The sequence below is a fragment of the Paralichthys olivaceus genome, chromosome 14, assembly GCF_024713975.1.
Source record: "Paralichthys olivaceus isolate ysfri-2021 chromosome 14, ASM2471397v2, whole genome shotgun sequence".
Lineage (NCBI taxonomy): Eukaryota > Metazoa > Chordata > Actinopteri > Pleuronectiformes > Paralichthyidae > Paralichthys > Paralichthys olivaceus.
Window position 1 is genome coordinate 5,400,157 of NC_091106.1, and position 25,977 is coordinate 5,426,133.

Genomic DNA, 25,977 nt, shown 5'->3' on the forward strand with positions numbered 1-25,977 from the left:
TGCCTGAGCATGGGCACATTGAGAATATACTTAAAAGTCTCATTCAGGTTCCCACAGGCACCAGGCTCAGCAAAAGCACTGAGTCGCTTCTCTTTGTCATGAATTCTAGCTCAGCAAACGAGGCAGTGCGAATAAGCAGAGTGTGGGCCGAACACAGTAATGCATTTCTCCTTAAAATGAACAGTGCGACCACAGAGCCAAATATGTAAGTAACCCAACTGCTGCTGCAAGGGTTACACTTTAGTTTGCTTTATTAGATGCTCCTCTTATCACTTCTAGGCTTTCATTTCCCACAGACAAAGACGAGTGGATTTATGGTTCACAATAAAGCTCTGTGTGCTCATTCCCTTTGTCGAGGTCAGGAGAGGGAACAAGCAACCGGGAAAAATGGCAAAAATGAAAGACAACACAATCAGCAGGTGCGAGAAAATCCGTGCAGTCGCTCCTCCGCCCTACCAGCCCACATCAATTGCATTCTCCTTGTCCTAATCCCTTCCTACCTGCACAGAACGAGGCGCTGAAACAAACACCTCAACGAGCAAGAGCGACCTTTCTTCTCTCTGTTGTCACCACCACATCAAGCTGAGCACATCTCTTTGAAGACTCTTTCGCTCTATCACCGGGGCTGCTACAACTGTCATCACCTGCACATCACCTGGAGCCAACACGGTTATGTAAGACGAAAATTACACTTCAGGCATTGGGAGCTGCTGGATCAAAATCAAAAACGTGACTGAATGCACACAAGATTACTTGTTCATTTAGCTTCTTCAGTTTTAGGCTGCTGGCATCGTTCAGGCTGGATCACAATGACAAGTCAGCATGTGTGTGTAGATCCAATCACAAGTAGACAGCTTTGAGTTTGTCTGTTCACACCTGGTATTAGACTGTGTCTCCACTTTAGGAGTGCAGCTCTGTTCACAATTGTTTGTCCGTATTCGACTGAGCCTGTGAAAAACTTAACTGACCCTGACCCAAGCCCGACAGGCATTCTGCTTTTTGTATCAGAAGCCCAATGTTTTTGCTGTATACAGGCACGTACAACATTCAAAAACTAAGTACATAACCTAGCCAAGTGACCAATCCCGACTCAAGCCTGGATATCTTTTCACATTATTTTTTTCGAAACTTGTCCCAAGCTGTTTGGTCCTGTCCGGTCCTGTTCTAACGGGGTCGGGTCGGGTAGCCACACTCTATTTCACATGCATCTCATGTGACCACCTGTGATCAGATCTGACTTCCTCGCTCTGTATGCAAATAAACATGTCCATCATTGCTGTTTACAAAGACCAAATGATGTTGTTTTTACCCAGTCTGAGTTCACAGATGGGTCCTTTGTCAGTGTGTTTGTGGGTGTATGTTGCGGTGTGTGTGTTTGTGTGTGTGTGTGTGGAAGAGAGAGAGAGTCAGTATAACAGGGAAAGAGAGAGCGCAGGACCAGGAGAAGATGAGCTAATCAATGTACTGCACGCAGCTGAACAAATCCGATTTTACTCATTTGAAACAGTGACGTTAACGGTCAGGGTTAATACTGTAGCAGTGGCCACAAATGAATCGATGTATGGGAAGCACTGAGAAATGTAAAAATACTTTTACCAGAAGGCATCAGTCAGACTTTGAATGTGGCCCAGCATTTGTGTTTACAGGACACGTGTGGTCACGTGTCTCATTTTAATTTGATTAGAATTAAAATGTATTCTCAGAGTGTCCTAGAGCTGTCCACTCATTATTGGATCAGCTGAGACAGATGTAAACACCAGGGGAATCATTTATGGAGATCATATACGCACAAAGTGGAGTCTTAAGAGGCGTACGCCATTTATCGAGCAAAAGTGGGGATCTATTAAGAAAAGCTTGGATTGAGAATTCTGACCCATTCGTATGAACATATTAGAGAGGGAAAATTGGCAAGGCAGATGTGAGGCAGTGATTTGAAGCCATATTATAGATCCACTTTATCATGAACCTTCAAACCAGCATTATTTTTTGTGCTTGTGAGGCAGAACTGTTCCATTAGCACCCTTCAATTAAGAGAAAAAGTAAAAGACAATTTACAGCAAATTACTCTAAAATAACTTCAGAACCCACTGATAATTTTCAATATTGTCTTACTTTGTGCATACATCACAAGGTACACAGAAAAAAGTTGCTTTAATTTATTTTTCTTTAACTGAGAGTTAATCTGCTTTCAGCAATTACACTCAAACTTACACATCAACTCCTTTTAATGCTTGAAGTTCAAATAACCATTTAAACACTAAAGTAACTGTTCACACAAGTTTTTTCTTTACTTATAATTAATTGGCTTTTTATTCAGTTTTCTACTTTATTGCTACTTACCAAGTAGACCCCGACCTACAGTTCAACGTCTTTCAGTGCTTTGGTGCTCTTCAGTTGCTTCCAGTTTTGAATGAGGATCACTCAAAGCTTCGACAGACACTTCAGCTCAGCTCAGGACTCACCTCAATTGACTATATTTCACTACTCAACACGTAAACAGAAACTTCTTTCAGCATTTCCACCTCAATTCAACTTCATCCAGAGATTATAACAACCACTTCAAGTTCTCATTATTTCATTTGTTTGAAGTGAACTGTTCAGTATATTTAAAAGTATATTTAAAAAATAGAATGGATACTTCATTTTGAGGTCTGTAGATTTATTTATAGAAAATAATTACATTAAATCATACTTTTCTCTTAAAACCCTGAGTGAATATTACATATTCCTGAGATTGATGAACTGTTACAATACATTTGATTACAGTGTTACAAGTGTTAAGTTTCTACACTGTAACGACTCAGCAGTGTGAACTGTGACCATGCTCTGCGATCAGATGATATGCAATACGACCAGGACAGCACTCAGTCCACCTATTGTGTTACTGCTAAGGCCATTACAGTGGACCACCGCTGCAGGCAGCTGTGAAGTGGGGATGAATAGATTGTGAAGAGAGTGAGAGAAACCAAGAGTGGAGATGAAAGACAGTGAACGCCTCTGTATTCAGCGCAAGTAATCAGCCATCTCTCCCTCTGCATCTATCTTTATCCTCAACCAAATCATCTCACTGCCTCACACGCTCATTGTTGTGAAGAGCAGTCACGCGCACACACGCAAAGAGAGAACAGAAGTTTATTGCCCACAGAACTACATTTCCCTTTGGTTTAACTTGGACGATCATATGCATGCGACAATACAAGAGTGAAATTAACAGCATCAACTGCAACACAATCACATTCATGTTTGCCCACTTTTGGAGCAAAAAATAACAAGTAGACCACCCTTGCTCTATTAAAGCAGGCAGTTTTCCATTCAGCACTCTCTTTCCTGAATACTATAGCACATTCACAACAAGTTCCCGCTGTTCACGAGAACCTGGAGTGAAGTGCTCCTTTGTCTTGAACTCGGCTAACATTCAACTGAACACTCTGCCATTCACCTCCTACTATGGGAAGAACTTGTAGAGTAAAATGACTAATTTTCTATGAGTGGTTGCTTTCCTTATTGGCTAATCTATCGATAGGATTGATTTGCTATTTTGTTAATAGATTCTGAAAAATACCCAGCTAAGGTCAAAGTTATGCACTCCACAGACTGCAAATAAAGATGGACGATGCATCTCCACTTCCTCTCACTATAAAATGGAGCTAAGATATCCTGGACGTGAACACTGCCATCTTGTGCCAAAAATATTGTTTGCAGGCAGCATCTGCACAGTAGCGATAATGAAATGGAGCTGTACTGCCGGTGTACACACTCGACCAATCGCACGTCTGTCTCAGCTTTCTATCATGACATTTCACTATGTTTTTATAGCATCAAATAACTAATCCAACCACACTTAATGAAAAAAAAAGAGCATTTGAACATACATTTGATTGATAAAAACTACCTAAAATGAAAGAAAGGATCTTTGAGAAAAATATTTTGATGAGCACTTTGACTTTTGGTCCATGTCCCATCCACTAACATGGAGGAGGCGGGGTTAATGACCTATACAGCAGCCAGCCACCAGAGGGCAATCAAACGGTTTCTTGCTTCTTTTTCAGTGACACCATCTTTATAAACAGTCTATGGTTTACTCTGCCCAGCAGCCAAGGAAAATATTCCTTTTAAGGAGGCTGCGGCAATTGTTTGATATTATATCAGCTTAAAAAAGACACTGAACTGAGGAGCAGAGGAACCAATAGAGATGAAACAGTGAACATTCTGTATCATGACTATAGTGACTAAAATTGTCATGCTTCAGTATCATCTTGATATATTTAGATTGTGCTGTAAATGTTTAAAAAGCTACTGATAGACAAATGATAATAATTTCACCAAGTTCTATACTGACATAAAATCATAAAAAATGATGATAGTATTTTCATTATCCAGGATCGACAACTTGTTATGTTAAGTGCAGACACTGACCCCAAATGTCAGAGTCGGGGGAAAATGTCAGTGTTTGTTAAAGTAATGCAATTGTCGACAGTGGATGTTAGCATTTATTAGACCACCCTGCATATCCTGCAGCAAGATTATGCTTCTTTCTGATTTTCCTTCCTTCCTCCTTTCATTCTTTTAAAACTAGCCTCTGGTGGTAACTTACATAATTACCTATATTATCAATTACCTAAAAGCAAGCAAGTTATCAGATTCCCCAAAATTTCCAATGAATTCTTTGAGGGAGCACAAGCCAAAAAGTTTTGATACAGCTGCACGGGGTGCTGTACTTTCTGAAATGTAACAAGTCATGTTCACTGGTGTAGCGACCATAGAGGAAAAAAAAGAGGCCACGGCTTCTACATCACTTATCTACCACTGACTGTTTATTTATTTCTCACCTTGAATGCTGTCGTCAAAGAGTTTCAGTGAGAAAAGCAATGCAGAAATGATCAGGACGCGCGCCTCAATCAATTCCACAGCCTTCCTCTGCTAATCAAGCTATCTGCCAAAAAAGCTCTTTTGGCAGCTACGCTTGAACATCAACCTGACCGCTTGATTACGTGTGCGTCCTCTCGAGCCAAACGCTGCTCTAATATTTCTGCCTGGTGTAGGCCATATGTTGTTTTCCAAGAAGCCACAATGTACTGTTTCTAGGAGACCTGACAGGCGACAAGAGACATCTAGAGTCGAAGTCAGCATCCACAGCGCAGTGCAGCACCATTCGCTCACACTGTTATCAGCTCTTTGAAAGATGAACAACGTGAAAGAGTGGCAGTTGCTTTACAAAGACTGTAGAATCGGCACCTCACAAATGCTCATGGTGACATTAGCAGATGTCTACGTTGAATGCATACATGCCCTCCTCATCTGGAGTGTTTTTATTGTTGCATAAAGCCCTGATCTCTGGAGTACAACCTTGTATCATTACATCAAGTGCACCTTTGCACCAGGGAACATATCCAATCTCAGTTTAAAGGCAGGTATCATGAGTGAGATGATGCTCATGATGATGATGAAACTGACTCGGGACTCTGGCCAAGAACCTCTCTCTCAAGCTCAGTACATCAGCGATGCCTTCGATCAACTGCTCAATGAATGGATGAGAGCACACCACTCAGGCCAGTAGGACCACTCCTGTTATCTTCAATAACCACTCCCCTTGACGGTTGTCTGAATCAGCCACTGGACACTTTTCTTGAAGGCTATTGACAAAAAAGCTGTGAGCTAAATTGGGTTATCCTTGTATAGTGTGTACAAGGATAGAGTGTGTCCTAAACACACACACATACACACTCTCACACACACAAGCCATATGACCATGCCCCTGCGGAGAAATGACCTTGTTTACTTAAGTTTTTGCATGTAACTTGGCCAAGCACACTGACGATAGCGCAGTAGCGACACAGGATTTATGCGGTCTATACTACAGATTCAGTGATCCTATTGGGTTCACTTCCGAGAGGCTTATTCCCCTTCATACACTGACAAGAGACCATGATTTAACCTTACTTCCATGCAAGACACTAATCTGGTCCTAATTGTGCAATTAACTCTCTGTCTTCAAACGGTCCATATTTCAAAGCCTTCATTCAGGCACTAATGTATTTTCTCACACAGTATGAGCAGTAGATTTTTTTTTCTTTTTCTGGGTGGTAATGCTGCACTTTGTGCTTTGAGGGAGAGATATTCACATTATCTGCACATAAGCTTATTTGAAGCAGAAACTTTGTATGCTGTCAGTGTTCGTTGGGTCGTTAGTGAGTGTGAGGAAAATGTAAATTTTAAGGTAACATGGCAGTTTCATTGTCGCCTGTGGATAATTAAACTGACAGAAGTACGAACTTGGACTTGTTGCCTCAGACATAGGGCTGCATGGACGGTAGAGAGATAACTATATTTATTAGATTTTCACCAATATCAATATAACAAATATTCATATATATATATATATATATATATATATATATATGTTAAAATATTGCCTCTGTATTGTGGAAGCATGGTGAGGAGATATGTACATAAATGGCTTGATGTTCTACTTCAGAATCGTAAAATGTTCTGCTGTTCACTGAGTCATTCTCTGCCCATAAAGAAGAGTTAAAAAACACATAATTCTCAACCTTGAATGATTAACACTTGACAAACAGCAAAATATCTTGCTACTAAATCGACAAACGTTTGTCGGTCTGTGGAACGCATATCTCTCGACCACCCATCTAATCACCTTTAGAATTGCCATGTGTGTTGTTAATGGCCCTAGGAAGAGCAGTGCAGAGTTTGGTGCGATGTCAGTACAAATGAGAATTTAAAGAAAACAAGTGGCCAGCGCTCTGTGGCAGTCAGTTGGGACTGCATCTTTATTGCATGTAAACCAGGTAGGATGAACACAAGTTTTCTGACTTCACTCTGCACCATAGACTTTTAATGACCAGCTCTGCACACAACATCCAGCACACAAACAATAGCACACAAACAAAAGTGTCAGTATATTGTAGAACTGTTTGAGGAGGACAGACCATTCCAAACAGACGGGCACTGCGATAGTTTTACAAATCTGAGGTGGAACATTAAAGACGATTATGTGTTATTTTATCTTGATAACATTTTGGACTCTGTCGCCCTCAAACAAGACAGAAGAACTGCCTTAGTAAAATGTCAAGGAACAATCTTGCACTGATCAGCTACAGCGTTCCTCTGTGAACAGCTTTTAATAGAAACTTTCACAACTTCAGCAGCTTTAGTTTCACATGTTAGTGCTAACTTCAAACACAACTTCTCATTAAAGCAACAACAACAGTTAGACTCCTACACGAGTTTATTATTATTACCATCATCATCATTATTATTATTATTATGTCCCCGTCTTTTACTTTCCCCACCATCACTCACCATCTTCCTTCTCGTCGAACACGGGTCTCTTTGAAGAACTGTTGGCCCCCATCCTCTTCTTCCACTTGCCCCAGTGAAACATTGATGCTCAGATTGCATTCCTCGCCTCTGGGAAGAGAAACTACAGCTCTGTGTCGGACCCCCTCCTCACAAGACACCGACACGAGCCGCACATTTCAACCCCCCGAGAGCGAGTCCGTTGTTTGTTTCCTGTTTATTTCTCCGGTGTTTGGTTCTGACGAAAATCTGAGCAGCTCGAGTTAAAGTCTGCAAAAACACCAGCACGGGGGAGAGAGGAGAGGAGAGGGGGGGGAGAGGAGCAGGAGGCGACGAGCTGTGCGGTGTTTAGAAAAGAGAAAGAGTTGAGTTAGTTACAGCTGCAGCTTCGTGTCATCACCGAGCTCTGCTGTTGTTCAGCTGTCTTCCGGAGCTGCTGCTGCTGCCAGCCAAACCCACAGACTCGTGTTTGTCGGTGCTGAGCGCGAGAGCCGCGTCCACCTCCACACTCACACACGATCAGGCCGGAAGACACAGCTGCTTTACAAAATAAAAGCACCGACGTGTTTCAGGAGCACTGTCAAATCGAATTAGCTCCCAATGGTAGCAGGGATCAGCGTGGGAATTGAGTATGTAAACTGTATGTGAATACAGAGTTATATACAGATAGATAAAAAGATGGACAGATAGATACTTTACTGATTCCAATGGAAGTTAAGGCCTCCAGTTGCTTAAACAGACATACAGCACCAGAATTAAGCCTGAGGTGTGAAGCACTAAGGTGAAAGGATTTTGCAAATAGTCAATAAATTGTGAGCAAAATTATTATACTTAGCTTAAGAGAGGAGAACATGGCATAAAACCAGAGTCTGTGAATAGTCCAGCTAGATTACAGGTTTGAGTTTGTGTTGCTTTTTTGTGTTCAACAATTTTAAAGAATTATTTTGTGATCAACTGCTTCATTTTAGATCTGACAAGACAACAAACAATACCACCAACATCTGACAAGAAAACAAACAACAACAACAATAGTGTGGCGCACAGAACATATATTTAAAAAGGAAAAAAAAAAGTCAAGATAAATAAATAGCAATAAAAGCAATAATGGGGCAAGACACAGTTGCAGTAAAAAACGATAATAAGAGGCAGATTGCGAATTATGTTTATAATTATGTGTCAACAACAAGAACTTTTGGATGTGCAGGTCTTTTCTTATTCTCAAGCTTAAGTTATATTTTTGTTTGGTACCCACTGAAAAATATTAGTGGATGTGCATGATTTACACATATTTTTGGCTTAGTGGATCAAAACCACAGCAAAAGGACATGCACAAATTAATTTAAGAGTGTGTGCGTGTGTGTGTGTCTGTGTGTGTGCGTGAGTGTGTGTTATATGGAATGAGAACTATCAGACTAATTGTGATTTGTGAATACGGGCTATACAAATACAGTTTGATTGATTGATTGTGTTTAAATAAAATGTATTACTAATAAAAAAATATAATATTTTCATACTGTGGTGTCTAATCATTAATTGTAAGATGTAGAAGAAGGTCGACTTTACTGGACCAGAAAAAAAACAAAGAAGTAAATGGTTTAAATCCTCTAACATTATCTGGTGTGGTGTCATGATTTGGGTGCCAGAAGGTAGTTTTATACTGGAAGTATTCACCGGAAGCCTCTTCCTCAGCCTCCTGGCTGACTTGACGGTCGTGAGAGTAGTGTGACAGTTGCTGGCCAGTGACTGTAGTCGACGTAGCAGTGGATCACAGACTGTCATGCATATCAACATTCAGCAGCAGCAGACTGTGCAGGTGAAGCCAGGATAGCTGGGAACCGACTGAGGCTGTGTCCCTGTCAGAGGCACAGACACACTGATCACCATCATCCTGCAGCTCACATCCACCTCAGTGAATTATTCCACAATCTCATTAGTAGATGGATGGATGGGTGGTGGCGGATCACTGAGGAAGCACAGGGTTTAACACTTTGCCTTCAACCTGCTCACAGACGCTGGTCCCACTGCACAGCATGAATGTAGATACTGTTCGGTGTAGTTTTAGTCTGCGAACTGCACATACCTATATGTATTAATGCGTTTTACACATTTAAATACACAACATCTGGAGTTGATCCATCATGAATGCGCTTCGCCTTGTTTGCACGTGGACAGCTGCCGTAGTTTGTGTTAGCCGCGTTGCCATGGCGACGTCGTCAAACTCCAGAGGCGCCGTGTAGCTGCAACTTAGCCCCAACATTTATTTAACAGTGTTTTTCTTCTATTCAGTGTTAGTGTTAAAAACACACCCAGTGCGGTTCACGGGTTTAACAGTATGTTCACGCAGAGAGCAGGTGAGCTAACACGGTGGTGGAGCTGCAGTTTAAATAGGGTGGTTAGTAAGTGGTTGTAACTGTTAGCTAATGTGAGCTAATGTTTGGTAGCAGCAGGGAGTGAATGGCTAACACCTGCTTCTAAAGTAAAGTTCAGATCTCAGGTAGAAGCTTTCTGCAGGTTAGTTTACACCAGCACTGACCATTGAATCTGATTCTTAAGGGAACACGATGAGGGACATGCCAGTGGAAACACACACTTGAACACCCAGGGTATCATCTCTGCACCTCCTCTACAATGTCTGGTCCAGAGGAGGAGGAGGAGGGCGCTCAGGACCTGCAGCCCAGCTTTGTCTTTGGGAACAGTGTCATCGGACCTCTGACCCCCCTCCTTCTGCCTGAGGATGCTGAGCCACAGGAGCAGCATGAGTATTATCCCACAGAGGCGCTGAGTCTGAGCAGAACAATGCTGAAACATGTTCCTGAAAGGATTTTGAGAAGCAGCACACTGAAGGTCGGTTTGGACGTGCATCGGCCTGTCTCCACACATCCAGCTGCACTCTGTAATGATAATGTTAATAAACTGTAGTGTCTATAAAAACACAGTTACAAGGTGATTTATGAGTCCAAAAATTAAAATTAATTTATTATCTACTCACCAATCTGAGGATGGAGGGGTGGATAAAGTGTTCGAGTCCATAAAACACTTTAGCACAAAAACATCATGAAATGATTAAAATAGTCCATAAAATCAGAGCTAAAATAAAAGTAAAAAGTGGAATGTGAATTAGACCCCAAATCCTAGGAGAGTTGTTTGTTTGTTTGTTTCAAAGAGTGGCGTCACCTTCGGTCCTCAGCCAGAACTGTGGAAGGGGGCCTTCACTGAGGACCTTAGCTTATGACTGGACACATGGTATCAAAAGATCTGAAATGTACTTTGGTGCAGAACAGGTTTAAAATAGTTTGCTGCAACCAGACAACGTAAATACTATTTACAAATCGACATTCCATCCAGTATAATATCAGGCCAACAATGTGATATCTCTGTGTGATGTATTCTTATTCTAACTGCACGTTGCATCGCCTTCAGTATTTATATCTTGAAGGTAACCAGATATGCAGTATCCCAGATTCCCTGTTTGTCAGCCTGCCCAGCCTGCAGTGGCTGGACCTCAGAAATAACCTAATTGTGAGGCTCCCTGCTGAAATTGGCTTGCACAGGTAGGCTACTTATGCAACTGCTTTTTCTCTTTTGCTGATTGATTCCAAATGTCCCACCATGCCTGCACCACCAACAGAGTACAGCATGCTCATTTGTCAAATTTTAGAACCGATGTTTAATTAGATTTTTCTTTTAGTATAGAGTTTTTTAAAGCCACATTTGTGACTCCAAGCTATGGCAAATGAGATTCACATTATTATAAAGATGTCTGGTTTCCTTAATGACTTATGGCATACATTCCCCGGTTCATCTGAGGACTAAACATGCGTCACGATCAAGACATTTACATAACAGTCGTCTAATAATCTATGATTTGGTTCATGCAGGTATCTGAAAACATTGTTATTAGAAGGGAATCCTATCTCAGAACTTCCACCAGAGTTGGGTGAGTTGATATCTGTCTCTTTGAAATAAGAAGCTGTGTGTCTGTTTCATTACTTTCAATAAGCAGTGCTGGCAGGAAATTTAGTCTAAATTAACTGCAATGAATGAAAAGCAGTTACGAACAGAAAGGAAATACAATGTGGTTTAAAATATTTTACCTCCCTCATAGCTGTTATGGCTTAAACATATTACTGCCCTGTTGCTTGCATTAAGTTAATGAGGATAATGGAAGAATGTACATTATGTGAAAATTTTGCATTAATATCGATAAGAGTGTCATCTTTAATAAAGGATTATTTATTGTCTTTTTTCCCAGGAAATGTGATTACCCTCAAAGGTCTGAACCTTAGGAACTGCCCGATCACTTTTCCCCCACAAGATATTGTGCACCAGGGGGTCCAGGGCATCCTTCAGTACCTGAGGAGCATCATGGCTGAGCATCAAGTTAGCACAAGGAAGGCCCCTCCAGGTGAATCAAAGTCACCTTAACTTTAAACAATGCAGCAGCAAGGTGTTCAGCCATGTGCACGTGCATCCGAGCCATCTGCTCTTTTCTCAAAGATAGGACGCCCGGCCACAAAAATAGATCCCTGCCCTGATACCACTTCACTGGTGTGACTCTTGTTCCCTTGGAGATGCCAGGCAGCTGACCCTTTTTTTTTCACCCCCACCCTGTTCCAGCTCCGCAATATTTTTAGCTATATGGAATTGATCGATAACCTACAGGCTCTAAATAGGAGCTCTCTGTCACTAAGCACTGTCTGGAGGTAATCACTCTGAGAAGCCCAAGACAACCCTCCACAAGAGAGGCTACTGCTGCACACTGAGCTGAGCCGAACCCTTCAATCACACAATTTATCTCCCTGCCTACAAGCCTATTAACAAAGACAGGCCTCTGGTCTCCGGGGGAAAATCTCCTTTTGTTTAATTGGCACTAAGTGTGGCAGATTTGAAGATAAATCATTTAATTACACAATGCAATGTCATCAACCCTTTTTGAGATAGCATGGAATACTTATATGTTTGAATTTAATTTTATCCTACATGAGGGTAAAAGTTGCATTTAGCCACTTACTGTTTAATTCACTAAAAGAATAGCTGAACACAAACTCACTCTAAAATCCACACAGATTTTTCAAAAATAATATTTTGCCTGCCTATTAGTGGTTTTGCGATTTTGCTCCTAAAATGCTGGTAAATCTTATCTGCAGTTGGAAAATAACTCTGTATCCTATAAGTAATTATTGATATCCAAATATTAACTATGTTGCACATTACACTTCTATCTGCCATGGTTGTTTCTTTGGTAGAGCTGCCTATGGTGGAGAAGCTCCAGCTGTCAGAGCTGAGGGAGTCCAGTGTGGAGGAGCAGGATGAGGACGAGCTGCAGAAGTTCAAGGAACTAAAAGATAAGATGATCCTGCTGGACAGAGCTGAGTGGGGTTCAATGGTTCAGGGTGATAGAAACCCAAAGTCACATCTTCATCCTATTATCAAGGGGTAAGTAACGTTAAGGTGGTGGGGTTGAAGGAGGTTAAAGAGAAGTGAAAATCATCACATGTTGGAGCATGAGATTTGAGAGGAAGATTGATACCATTACCAGCTGCCAGTTACCTTAGCTTAGCATAAAAACTGGTAATGGAAACAGCTTGCTTTCTCTAAAGGTTGCAAAATCTGCCTACCAGCACCTCTAAACCTCAGTAATGGAATTATATGAAGAGAAAAAATAAATATAGCTATATATAGCTATATAATAAAGCTATATATATATCATATATAGTCATCTTTACACTTACACATAAGGCCATAATATCACTTACGAGAATGAAGTCTTAATTGAGAGGAAAGTGGTAATATTATCAGAATAGATTTGATAATTAAATTAGTATACAGTCATAATATTTTGAGAATAAGAAAACAAAATCAAATCAAGATCCAACATCTTGAACCAGTCTCCTCTTCAGAAACTATGACACCCTTTTGAATACCACACAGATGTCACCCACCACATAAAAAATGTCCTCCAGGTCTGTGTGGCTCTTTCTTCAGAGTACATAAAGTCTTGATACTTATAACAATGCGGTGCTGATTTGTAAAAATGTTTTTAAAGATTTAGACATTTGTAAAAACAAGATGCTCCTCGTACATCATTTGAGGACAGGTGACAAGCTGATATTCTGATATTCCTTCTCTAAAACGACACATAGCCTGAAATTACAAAGATATTCTCATAATACTACAGCTGATTTCTCTTAATACTCTCAATGGTTTAACTTTTAAGTGGCCCTAACAGTATATTTTACTGCCCACAGAAAGATGAAAGCAACATGGTATCTAATTGCTCCTGCTATTGTTTTCGTACAATGAATCCATCATCTGCTCAGAGGTTTTGTACAGTGAAAATGTTGGGGACTATCTGAAAGTAGGACAGAGGAGGGGAATGTGTTTTCTCTCAGAAGATAACTGCTAAGATGTGGAGTTATGAGGGAGGACTAAGTATTATAACATGGAGCCTTGGAGAAAGGAAAGCACAACACTTTTTAATGACTTTCTCTGCAGAGGAGACCAAGCGATCAAAATCTCCCGAGCTGTCTCCGCTGGGACTCGGAGCCCGGGAGAGCAATAAAAATAAAGCGTTTTGTTTCAATTTATTTTGTCAGAAAAAAGGCAACAACCCAGGCCGGCATGATTCCCAGGCTCCTCCTGTTTGACACTCCGACCTGGAAGAGGCCAGAGGAGAGGAGACAGGCTGCAATGAAAGAGATGAATGAGAAACAGGCCATTGTGGAACAAAGAATAAAGTAAGTGGATTTCTGCTTGATGTATTGTTGTATAGAAAATACTCTATTGCCTGTCCTACTATATTTTAACTACTGAATTGTTGCTTCACAAAGCTGGGCTATACTGTGTCTAACTGGCACTTGTCCAAGTAACCAGCAGTAAGTGATCAATAGTATGTCCACTATGTAACAACCAGAGGGATAGTCAATGTTTACAGCCTCTTTTGCAACCTTAATATAAGACAAGTTAAGATCTTCCTTTATTAGTCCCACCACTGGGACATTTGTAGTATTACAGCAACAACAGTCAAAAAAAGGCATTAGAAAGTCTTAATAAGTAACATGCAATAATAATAAGTGTAAGGAAAATGTAAAAGAATATAGAAAATTATAAATGGAATAAAAACTAATATATACAGTGTAAAAAAATGTACATCACTATATTACAGTGCATCGTTATCTGGGTCTTTCTTAGAAGCCGAAGTGCTCTTCAGAAGTGGCAAACACAAGCGAGGATCACACAGGTGAAGAACATGTCAGCGCAAATGCTGCAGAAGAATGAACGACAAAAAAAGCAGAAGGTATGTGTGAAGGATCGCCTCAGTTTCCACTTGTCAACCACAAGGAGGCAGTAGAGCACTACCTCAGTCACGCTGGAGGGAATGAAACAAAAGGTATGAAATCAGCACAAGATAAATCATTTTGATGCTCGTGCACAGGTTTTCAGGGAGCAGCATGGCAGGAATCAGTGTCAGTGATCCTTAACAAAGTGGTTGATGCTGTTGAAGGCAGCAACAGATGTCAGGGCCTGTGATGGAGCGCACTGGATCTGTGATAATGCAGCAGCACATAGGCAGATGGATTATTTTCAATGATTTGACTCAGACACATGTAGCTGTAATGTTTGCATTCAAGCAGCAACATCAAATATATTTAATGTTAACCTCATTCATGTGAATTACCACAATGGGGCTGTTGGGTTGTGGCACAGCTGCATCATCATGTATATAGATAAAAATATACAATGCTGTTGTATATAATTATAACAAGCAACTGCTCTATCTGTTATAGGGAGCAGAAGCTGGTGGGAAGGACAGCAGTGATGTTCCACAGAGACAGACATCCCACATGTCCATCACAGACTGTGAGGAGAGGTACATCCACAACATCCTGAACCAGTATAACATACGTTATGTTTATCATATATCTCCATCCTCATTTGGATGCCCTTTCTTATCAGGGTGCTCATTGAAGAATAATGGTTTGTGAATATATTCATCAATTTGCGTCATGAAAATCTTACTGCATATGTTTAAAGTATCAACCAAATTGTATTTTGCATGGTTTAAAATTGAGAGCCATGTTGATTCAGGTGGACAGTTAGAGACATTTAGTGGACAAAGTCCGGCTGTACACTCATCGTAGAACATCAGCAGTTTCTTTGTTCCTCTGAAACAACATTTTTGTCTTTAACAGATAAACCAAACTCAGAGGCACAATTTATTCTCTTCTGTTTTCAGTGACTAATCTCAACCAGCGTCATCCATAAAGACTTTGATACCAGTGGACTTACATGAGCATCTAAATGTTCAGCCACTCACTTTGACATTTTGACCTGTGCACAGATCATCCCGTGAGCTAGAGCGGCAGATCCGTGCCCGTGCTGAGAAGATACAGGAGAGACACAAGAATCCCAGGGGCGCAGCCAGCGAGCAGATGGCAGCAGCGGAGCAAGATCTGAAGGAGGTCAGGCCCATACTTCATCATTCACACGACTCATCTGTATTGAACTCCAATGATATTGATCTGAATTTGTTTATTGTTTCGTCCTGCCTTTTAATCACAGCTCACAAAGATACAGACTCAGCTGCGGGTGGAGCAGAACAGAAATCGGCCAAAAGATCTTGAAAAATGTTTCACCATCTACACCAGAGACACATTGTTGAGTTACCTCGATAAGTGACGGGGACATCGCATCCATTCTGTTTGAGTGTTGTGGTATTGATTTCATACTCAAGTCACTGTGAGATGGATTCCTTGTAAATAAAAATCACAAAGCTATTGCAGGATTCTTTTTTGTTTCCCTTTTTCTTATGAAATTCTGCCAGACACTCACTATTATACAAACCAGTGGTATTTACATCTCCTTCACCTCATGTACACTTAGTGCCCTAAATGTGTATGAAATAAATACGATCTTTCTTATTTAATGTGTGAAATAAGTTGTACATTATCAGTGAGTTTGTTTTTTAGTTTCTTATGGTGTTTGAGTCACACTCTATTGTACAAACCAGTCGTCCTTACATTTACTTCACCTTATTTACATTTAGTACCCCCAATCATGCATAATATATTGAAGATCTTAAGATTGAATGTGTTAAATTGAGCTGTTTAATTGTTAAATTGTACATTAGCCCAATATACACAAGAGCACAAGAGATATATACATAATGATGTACCTTTGTGCTAATTATAAAAGCCACCTTCCACCTCACACTGTTAACTAAAGCTTAAAATATAAGTATTCTTAAAGGGGATGAATGTGAATTATTATAATAAAGGGAAATAATGCAAATATGCATTTAATGTTCATGTAAAAGTATAAATAAAAGCTGCTGATGTCTTAGGGTGGTTTGTTAAAACAGGCCATAATTCTTTGTCTTCAGTAAATATGTGGCACGGTTTGCTCCATGAGCAAACGAATCCATATTTATCATTAATCCAGTGTAAAGACGTGCAGAACAACCCGCCATCGGTCTCTCGCTGCTGAAACAGAGACATTCCCGAGATAAAGTCGGGAGTGATGAATGGCGTCAAAGCAGCCGGAGTGAGCCGGGGAAAGGGTCGGCCTTGTCTTGGGAGCTTTTCTGCTCCTCCAGCACAGAGAGCGTGATGTCAGCGGTGGCAGTGCTGTTGTAATTGACTTGGTGGGGGTGATGGCGTCATTTTATGCCCTGGTGTAGCCTCCTGCTTCAATAGCGAAGGGGAGACGGATCTTTGGCCGACGCGACCGTGGCTCCCTTGGCCGGGATCGAGCACCGCCGAGCCGGACACCTCACCCAGGGAAACATGGAGGCTGCGGCCGAGGAGCTGCGGGCCGGCTCTCGGGTACCTGTCACTATCGATCAAATAGTTAACGATACACTGGTGGTGACGCTGACCTACCGAGAGAGGAGCTACACGGGGATATTACTCGACTGCGGCAAAAAGTGAGCGTTGTTCCCTTTATTCCTTTTATACATTTACATCTGAAATTAATTAGCTAAACTCTGCTAGTGGCTAATGTAGCTCTGATGCTAACATGGCCGAGCTAGCTTGCTAGCTAGCTGTTAGCCAGCCGGGCCTCCATACAAAAGACCTATGGGTTATTGTAGCTGACAAGGTAGCTTCTGTTAGCTTGCTGGCTAATGGCAAACTCTTCTCATTTTAGTCCACAATAAGGCGATAAGACGCGTTGTTTGACTGTGGTGTGAAAGTGTATGTGAAGATAGAGACTGTGTCTACACAGGTTTTTAATGTCTTCTTTTAAACAGTAGCTAATGGCACTGAGTTCCTCTCTAGCTTATTGTTAGCCTAATAAAACTCAGGGCAGCTAAAACGTATAGAGTAAAAGGGTAGGCCCTGCATGAACAGTATTCTGTACATGAGGGACGTTTTGAAGTATTTGTACATGCTGCTCGATGTGCATTGTGTACAACAATTATGTACAGTGATACTCTCATTAACTACTGTGGAATACAGTTGTAGTTCTGAGAGGTGGATTGATTGCATTGATTTCCAGTCACCCCTGATGTATAGAAACAATAGAAAATGTCATGTGAGATTTGATACATCACATCTGTTGTGTTGTATCTCAACACTTTTCCTGATCAGATCCAGGGACCATGTTAAACTGTGTTTGACAGGAGCAGCTCCTTTCTTTCCCTTTAAATAAAATGATAAAACCTGTAGAAGTGTAATTTTAACATAGATCCGTGTCTTCTCTGCCTCTTTTGGTGAGTGCCTCATGTATAAGCCTTGTGTTGCTCTTAGTGTTGTTCACCTTAAAAGCCATTGGCTTTGGACTATTTATAGACGAGCAGAATCAGAATCTGACCAGCTTTGCCCCTTAGTATGCTTAAATGGTTTTTCATGTGAGAGCTCGTACTCGTCCTGAAAATAACTTGGCCTAATGGGAAAAGGCAGGCCTTAGAATAACTTAATATAGGCCTAAATATTTCAGGCCTAGTCACTAACACAAATCTGACTACTTTTCAGCCCATGGAAATACATTTCCTGTTATTGTCTCCCACAGGTTTGTTAGGCCTATCACTCAGATGGTTAAACTGTACACATCGTGAAATGGCATCAGTGGGGTGAATCATTGCTGGTCGTATGCTGTGTCCTTACACTGAGCTTAACAAGCACTTTGTGTTCCCTGTCACAGGCTGCACTGTTTGTGCCATGTCAGTCAGAGTGAAGGCTAATATTCTGTGGCTTTAGGGGCACATATAAAAAAGGTGAGAGGAACAAGCTTCACCAAGAGACTATTATTCCTGCCAGTTACTTCTCCTGGGGAGGAAAATAAGCTCCCCAAATGTACACTAATTAATAATTTTGCCGCACATAAGCCCTGAGTAGACGCGGATGCAAAAACAAACTGAAATCTCCTGGCTCCTTCACTACCTCTCTGAATCCCGAGTGATTCATGGGATTGTTTTTGTTCAGTCAGATGTTGGGGAGGGTGGGGGGGCTCCTGGGCATCCTGTAGTCTCTTTGTCTGCTGTCTCCTGACTAAAGCAGCACAGCCATGTTACTGTTGCCTGCCAGGCACCTCTCAAAGACTACTTGGCAGTCGGGCCTTCTCTGGACATGTTTGCAGGTCCCAGAGAACGAAAAAGAACACGTAAAATCACTCAGAGAGAGTCAGTGATACTATTGCTCCATTTTGGCTTGAGGCAGCAGGATGCCTGCTTGTAAAGCGTACCCCAACCCCCACACGAAAAGAATTTTCAGCATACAGGTGACAAGGAGAGTGGCGTCAGTGTGTCCAGTCAAAGTAAAACAAAGTGGGACACTTAGGAAAAGCTCTGAACCGCTCCGGGTTCTCATTTCCTAATTGAAAAAGTGAGGTATTTGATTTGTGTTTTCCCAACGGACTAGTTATCAAACATGGAGAAACACCAGCGCTGCATTACAGTATCATTCTTCAAGAGCAAATCACCTAACATAAAAATTCAAGAAATGCTTGTCATGTGTAACAAGAAACTTTATGCTGTCTACATGAACTTCACTGTAGAACTGTTATAAAGCAGAATGAAACACTCAGTTATTAACATATTGTTTTGTCCTTTTTTTGTTCATCTCAGGACTGGGCTCTTCTGTCTACCAGATTTCACAGCAAAACTCGGGGACTGCCCAATATCCAAACCAGGTTGTGAAATCCCAGAAGTTCTGAGTGAGGAGCTGGTTTCCAATTCTCCCAGCGAGACTTCACAAAGACCAAAGGATGAGGAGACTCTCCCCGAAAGCAGCATACCTACTGCACCTCCTCCCTGCCCCGTCCCCACACCAGTTCCAGCTGGACCGGCTCCTTACCCTCCTTATTTTGAAGGAGCCCCCTTCCCTCAGCCTTTATGGGTGCGCCACAGCTACAGCCAATGGGTACCTCAACCCCCTCCGCGACCAATCAAGAGAAAGAAGAGGCGGACGCGAGAGCCTGGCCGCATGACCATGAGCACTATCCGTTTGCGGCCACGGCAGGTACTCTGTGAAAAGTGCAAAAACACACTGAATAGTGATGAAGACAGCAAAGATGGCATGAGCAACACTAAGACGTCTAGAAAAGAAAATTCACTACATAGTGACGACGATGGTGATGACAAAGATATCCCCTCTAAGCTGTTGAGAAAAGAGGATGTCGTTGCAGCCAAGGACAATAAACGACGGGAAAATGTCCCCAGCCTTGACAGCAAGCGCCTTAGGAAGGACAAAAAGGGGGAAGCCGACGGGGAGAAGTTCCCCGGAGGTGACGTGATTATCCCCCACAGTCCTGTCATAAAGATCTCGTACAGTACTCCACAGGGTAAGGGGGAGGTCATCAAGATCCCCTCACGTGTCCACGGTTCAGTGAAACCATTTTGCCCCAAACAGCTGGTGCAGAATGGCGTGGGTGAGAACGGCAAGGCGCTTTCTGATCCCACCAAGGAACAACGGCACATTCTAGATGCCACTAGGTCTGGCCTCACTGTGTCCATTCCCAAACTCAAACTTACTAGACCTTTCACAACTGTGGGTCAGGACTTGCCCTCTCCAAAGATCTGCTTAAGAACCCCTCAGAGAGAGGGTGAGGAGAGTGTGGTCGAGTATGAGGCAGAACTTGTAGACGGCAATAGGAGACGAAGCCCTAGAGTCACTGGCCCCTGCCTCCCCCACTCTGAAGACTCGGGGGAAGGCAAGAATTCTCTGGAGTTGTGGTCAGGGAGTTCTGGAGAGGAGGCTGAGCGGGGCCACAGTGACCTTACCCTTCTCATTAATTTCCGCAAACGTAAAGCAGATTCTTCTAGTCTGTCAGTCTGCAGCAGCGACAGTCTAGATGAGTCCAAGTCCTTCAGCTCTGATGGCACCTCACCTGAGCTGTGTGATCTCGCACCAGGTGAAGACCTCTCTGTAACCTCATCCTCCGTTCCTTCACGAGAGGACTGCAAGACTGTGCCACCGCTTACGGTGCGGCTGCACACGCGCAGCATGACAAAGTGTGTAACAGAGGAGGGTCACGCTGTGGCGGTGGGAGACATTGTGTGGGGGAAGATCCACGGCTTCCCCTGGTGGCCGGCGCGCGTCCTCAGCATCAGCGGTACCCGCAAACAGGAGACGGCCAGCTGCGAGGCGCAATGGCCCCAGGCGAAAGTGTCATGGTTCGGTTCACCCACAACCTCCCAGCTCTCCGTTGCCAAACTGTCGCCCTTCAGACAGTTCTTCAGGTCCCGCTTCAACCGCAAGAAGAAAGGGATGTACAGGAGAGCCATCCTGGAGGCAGCCAAAGCTGTGGGTCACATGAGCCCAGAGATTACGTCACTGCTTTCCCACTGCGACACGTAGGTTAGTTCACAGCTTTTGTATGTTGGTTCATCACATCTACCATTATAGTTTGAACAGAGGTGTTCAGTCATTGCTCCAACAAGTAGTTCTGAGATCAACAATGTGTGTCAGAGAAAAGACCAGAAATGGAAGAGCTCCTCTAATTATTAGATGCACGAGGGGTTTTCGTCCTCTGAAAAATAAACAAACTATACAATATGAAGAGTGTACGAACAAGAGGAAAAAGACCAAATTGGCCTTTTAAAATCTGAATCCATGCAAGTTTGGTATCTTTAGGTTTAGTGATCAAATGTTGAATTATTTAGTTTGAAGACACAGAAAGGAAAGAGGCTGTTTAAGTTACAGTTCAACTGAAATGTGGAAGCAGCTACTTAATACATGTTCAAATTACAATGAAATTATTCAGATAATATCTTTTTGTGCCAAATATGCTTCAAAATGTAGGAATCAAACAAAGATATAGCAGCAGAAGATATGAAATGTAGATCAAACTTTTTTCTGACACATTGAAATATCCTGACTTTTACAACATCCTTTTCATGATCTGAATATGGACGTCCTGTTTCAAAACTATCAAGCTGCTCAGCTTTAACAATTGATTTGATATGAATGAAGCTTAACTGGAAGATTCTGGCACTTGACACACCAAACTGAGTCAACTGTGACGCAGTCTTGACAAAAGAAGATATATCATTCTGTTGCAGTTACTGCGCTACAGAATGAATCACAGTTGCACGGTGGTGTCACACAGAGTGAGAGTCTGTTTCCTCACAAATTTTCTTTGGCAAAGTGCAGACGCTGGTTGAGCAAAGAGCTCACAGCTCAACCAGAATTTAATTTTGGCCTGTTATCTAGTTGCACACTAAATTAGCATTAATTAGCAGCAGATTATATGACCTGATCACTGCGAGTGGAAAGATTGTTTCACTTGCTCTTTGATCAGTAAAGCTGCTTTCAGACCTGCACTGATCTCCAGATATTTTAGAGAGGGCTGTATGTGAGCAAATAAAAGCAGCTGCTCCAGACATTTTCCTGTAAAATGTATGGAAAACGTCACATTGAGCCCATGTGAAAACACAGCAGGAAAATGTCACTACGAGGAAGTGGGCGTGGTGGTGATGGACACAAAACTCAAAAAACCCCAAAGAGAATACAAATATCTCAGGATGAAAAAGAGGTGCCAAACACATGCAGACAAAGATATACAATTCAAAGGATAAGAAGATTCAAGAGCTTTTGCATATAGGGACGATGCTTGTGGCAATGAGCAGAAAACAGTAGTTGCCACGTTCTTCATATTAGAAAGGCAAACTGCAGAAAAGACTGCTAAAGACGTTTTTTTGAATTCACATCTGAAAATTACATCTCATTAGTAAGCGTAGAGAGAGAGAGCAACATTTGTTTGAACAAATTTCCAGTCATCCTATTTGTCACAGATGTCATATGCCTGAAATTAGAGCCCTGTAGAATACTTTGGAACACTGAATAGCCTCTAGCACTGCATACTCTATCTAAAATATCCAGTATATGGAATTAGAAGACATGAAGATATTTTTCCAATCTACTTGCACGGTTTGTCACTTTGGGAGACGCAAAGAGGCCGTCAGTAATATTTTTTTCTCATTATATTGAATTCCTCAGATGTTCACATGAGAAAGGAGGATCTTGTGCTACAGTGTTTTTGTAAAGGTATCCTTGTCATTACTGAATAAATGTCTGTCAGCCCATCCTTAAATTTCTATAAACGATCCCATTCGATGATATTCGTGTGTGAACTCCGGGGGGAAATTTGTGCTGAGTGAAAACGACTCTGCGGGCAACCTGCTTATTTAACAAACACTTGTAAGGTCTGCCGTGACTGCTGCATGCATGCCGTGGAGCAGTGGCTGTGTTGAAAGGGGCAAAACAAACATTAGGGCCAGCTTTAATGAAGGCACAGGCTGTGCTGCTGACTCCTCAATAGGAATCGCTTGTTAAAAGTGCTAATTTCAGAAAATTAGTCGCAACAAACGCAGAGTGATCTAAAGTGAAAGGAATTTAAAGACACTGCTTCCATAGACATATGATTTCTGTCTCAGCGGCAGTTGATATGGCGTTTCCAACCCCCTGGTTTCTGAGTTCAGTGAACCTGCGTCACCTTGGCACACACTCAAAGGTTAAATATTGTCTTTTGAGTGATATGAGAGGGAGACAGGCAGCTACCAGCTCTTCTGTTAACTCTGCTAACGGCCTCATTAGCAAAGAGGAGCAGTAGTTGAGAATATTCAGTGAGGGGTTAAGACAAGTCTATGTTTGGTCCTTTTACCAGAGCTCATAAGGGAAGCTTTTTTTTTTTCTTGCTCTGTCAGCTACACAGAGGTTTGTGCCGGCTGGAAAGTAGCCTACGTTCACTTCGTTCTGCTCCATAATCTGAACATGACCAACTCGACATATTGTGAAGCACATATCTGTCTTTGTTGAGCCGTTTATATGGTGAAAAAGAATTGCCAAGCTTTGTTTGCTCCTTGTGACTTTGCCTTTGCTCTCCCCCTTTTTCTTCTTCCTTCTCTTCTTTCTCTCTTGTATAGGGGCTGAGGACTGCAGAGAGGTCTCCGAGGTTTTTCTGCCGAATTCTCAGACTCTGTCATCAAGACCCAGGAGGGAGTACGTGCGGTTGCCACGGCTACTATTTATATGCCGTTTTTTTTTTTTTTTTTTTCTCTCTCAAGGCTTGTGGAAAATGGCCGCCAAGGTGGAGTGTCGTTGAGACTGGATAAGGGAGCAAAAGGAAAAAGGCCAGGCATCTCATGGCCCCACATGAACTAAACTATTCCCACTTTTTTCTAGATTTAATCATATTCAATAGAGCCGAATAATGACACTACAAAGACCCGAATGTATTTATTATCTGTTATCGTTTTATTATGATCTGTTAAGTACACCTTTCTACTAAAGTCTCGCAAAAACCTGCCGGTCTGCTGCTGCTCTTATCACGGTCCTCAACCACAAACGAGTCACGAGGTCCATCTCGTCCAGCCAGAGGACGCCGGTGGTATCTTCAAAGAACCCCACCCTGGACCATGACACATTTTACGATGATTTAAAAAGTCTTACCCTGAATCCTCTTTACTTGTCAAACTGTGAATGGCTCCATCCAGAGACAGTAGTGACTGTTCCAGCTCTCCTTGCGATCACAGTGTTCCATCCTTGTAGCCTACATTTGTGGATGTATTTATACTGTCTCCTTTTCCATTTCATTTTCATTAACTTTTAGTGAGTGTCACATCGGCGTACTTACCCCTCTTATACCTGAGAACCATTTTTACATCACTTTAATTATTTAAAGCATCATGTTTAAGAGAAAAAAAGCACTTTATCTGTACCTTGGTGGCCTGCTGTAAGCTCACTGTCTGAAACACTATTGAGAGATACAGCCCTGATAAGCAGCAGGGGGAGTTCAGACATCTTTGTGGTTGACTATCCATGGCCTTGGAGATACATGAGATACAATTTTTTTTGTTTTTATTTTTTTCTATTGTACGATTTTTGGGGACACCAGACACAGATGGTTGTGTACACTGTATTCTCGCATTTGACTTGGGTGTGTTTCTCTCTCAGCTTTTCCACCACACGAACACACACACTACAAAAATCCACATTTCCACTGGAGAAACATGGGTGAACAAATGTGTCAAAGCCCCCTATGCATTATCAGTTAAAGCTTTATGAGTGACTTTGGGAGAAAAAGAAATTACATGCTGTAAGAATACTGTGAATTCAACTGCTGAGTGTGCTGAAGACATTTGCCGTCGTTTGCTACTAGCCTGCAGTTACTTTTGAGTCATATGGCAAAAAGCAGACTGCGGTGCTGACCTTTAGTGACCTTTATGTTGAAAGCAGCACTATTGGAATAGGGGGAGGGAGGAGGTGAAGGCGAGAGTCGAGCACAGCCAGGTCTGTATTAAAAACTTAACTGAAGATTGCACACAGTCGGTCACGCTCAGCCAACCAGCCCGTCTCCTCCCTGCCTGCCTGGGAGCTGTTTGTTCAGATGGAGGCTGAAGAACAGGCTAAAAACAAGATTGTCAATGATAGAGGTGTGCTTATTAGGGGAGCAGATATCGCACTCCTCCCGTTTTGATAATCTGCGGTTTGACTGTTTGCTATCAAGCCCTGCTGGTGTCCAGGCAGCCTTACACAATGAGGAGTGGGGGAGTCGACATCTCTGTAATCCCTGAGGGGGAAACGCTCGTCAGGATTTTCCCTGTGTATGCGCAACATGGCTATCTACTGTTGCCCACGTTGGTCAATGTTATTGGCCACTTTTTTGTTTTCTTTTTTTACATGTACTGTACATAAAAATAAAATATACAAGCAATACCTGTGCTGTTGTGGATCAGCCTCTGATATTACTTTTTTCTAAAGGGATACTACATTCTTATGTGGACAATTGTGGGTTTGGGTCACGAGGAGGGTTTCCCATAAAGAGAAGTAATCCTGATAGGTCAAGGGGATTTCAGTATGTGACTTTTAATTTTCAATGTGCAAGGGCATTGCAACAGCGTGACAAGGCAGGTAATCCCCTTGGGCTCCAAGCTTTAAGAGCCCCTGAGAAGACCTGAGTGAGTCCACAGCAACAACAATTGTTGTAACTTAAAGGTTTGATGGAAGATAATTTCACAGACTTTTGCCTAAAGTCTCTTGAAACACTCCTGTAAAGATTTTATCCAGTTGCATTTTAGAAAATGTACAATCCCACTATTAAGCACCAGCCTCACGAGTGGGCTCTTGGGTTTGTTTCAGGTTGTAACTCAACCTCTCCGCCTCTGATTTCTCTGTGGTCACATGTTTGCTTTCAGCCAATCACATGCACTCAGGTTTAGTC

General features: G+C 42.1%; 3 protein-coding genes across 6 annotated transcripts in view; 2 read left to right on the plus strand and 1 right to left on the minus strand.

Moving 5' to 3' along the window:
* The window catches only part of LOC109630503 (serine/threonine-protein kinase 32C), an 82,330-nt gene extending 74,552 nt beyond the window's left edge, over window positions 1-7,778 (minus strand). Inside the window, exon 1 of the mRNA XM_069538718.1 lies at window positions 7,321-7,778. Coding sequence (XP_069394819.1) covers window positions 7,321-7,402 — 82 coding nt within the window. The 5' untranslated portion in view covers window positions 7,403-7,778. The remainder of the gene's footprint in view (window positions 1-7,320) is intronic.
* A 1,245-nt stretch (window positions 7,779-9,023) lies between these two features.
* Window positions 9,024-16,094, plus strand: LOC109631793 (leucine-rich repeat-containing protein 27). 3 transcript variants are annotated; one of them, XM_020090780.2, is made up of 11 exons: window positions 9,024-9,130; window positions 9,871-10,161; window positions 10,738-10,868; window positions 11,196-11,254; window positions 11,570-11,722; window positions 12,564-12,753; window positions 13,914-14,054; window positions 14,509-14,614; window positions 15,105-15,187; window positions 15,659-15,779; window positions 15,880-16,094. In XM_020090780.2, exons 2-11 carry the CDS (start codon window positions 9,946-9,948, stop codon window positions 15,994-15,996), a joined length of 1,317 nt encoding a protein of 438 aa, XP_019946339.2. In that variant the 5' UTR covers window positions 9,024-9,130; window positions 9,871-9,945; the 3' UTR covers window positions 15,997-16,094. The 3 variants fall into 3 exon arrangements, 2 of the variants coding, with proteins under 2 accessions (XP_019946339.2, XP_019946330.2); XR_011246070.1 differs by lacking the exon at window positions 9,024-9,130 and adding an exon at window positions 9,501-9,668 and having other exon boundaries at window positions 15,105-15,177; XM_020090771.2 differs by lacking the exon at window positions 9,024-9,130 and adding an exon at window positions 9,502-9,668.
* Window positions 16,095-16,708: 614 nt separating this feature from the next.
* pwwp2b (PWWP domain containing 2B) lies at window positions 16,709-25,472 on the plus strand. 2 transcript variants are annotated; one of them, XM_069538891.1, is made up of 3 exons: window positions 16,709-17,242; window positions 19,382-21,109; window positions 23,681-25,472. In XM_069538891.1, the coding sequence occupies exons 1-3, from the start codon at window positions 17,103-17,105 to the stop codon at window positions 23,685-23,687; spliced, it is 1,875 nt and encodes a 624-aa protein (XP_069394992.1). In that variant the 5' UTR covers window positions 16,709-17,102; the 3' UTR covers window positions 23,688-25,472. The 2 variants fall into 2 exon arrangements, with proteins under 2 accessions (XP_069394992.1, XP_019951927.2); XM_020096368.2 differs by having other exon boundaries at window positions 16,714-17,242; window positions 19,382-21,113.
* The last annotated feature ends 505 nt before the right edge of the window (window positions 25,473-25,977 follow it).

Bases quoted from the DNA above. Each gene is read 5' to 3' on its own strand.
- LOC109631793 (XM_020090780.2), top strand. From the start codon at position 9,946: ATGTCTGGTCCAGAGGAGGAGGAGGAGGGCGCTCAGGACCTGCAGCCC. The intron at 11,255-11,569 runs GTGAGTTGATAT...CTTTTTTCCCAG, and splicing joins AGAACTTCCACCAGAGTTGG to GAAATGTGATTACCCTCAAA. The intron at 11,723-12,563 runs GTGAATCAAAGT...TTTCTTTGGTAG, and splicing joins CACAAGGAAGGCCCCTCCAG to AGCTGCCTATGGTGGAGAAG.
- pwwp2b (XM_069538891.1), top strand. From the start codon at position 17,103: ATGGAGGCTGCGGCCGAGGAGCTGCGGGCCGGCTCTCGGGTACCTGTC. The intron at 17,243-19,381 runs GTGAGCGTTGTT...TGTTCATCTCAG, and splicing joins TTACTCGACTGCGGCAAAAA to GACTGGGCTCTTCTGTCTAC.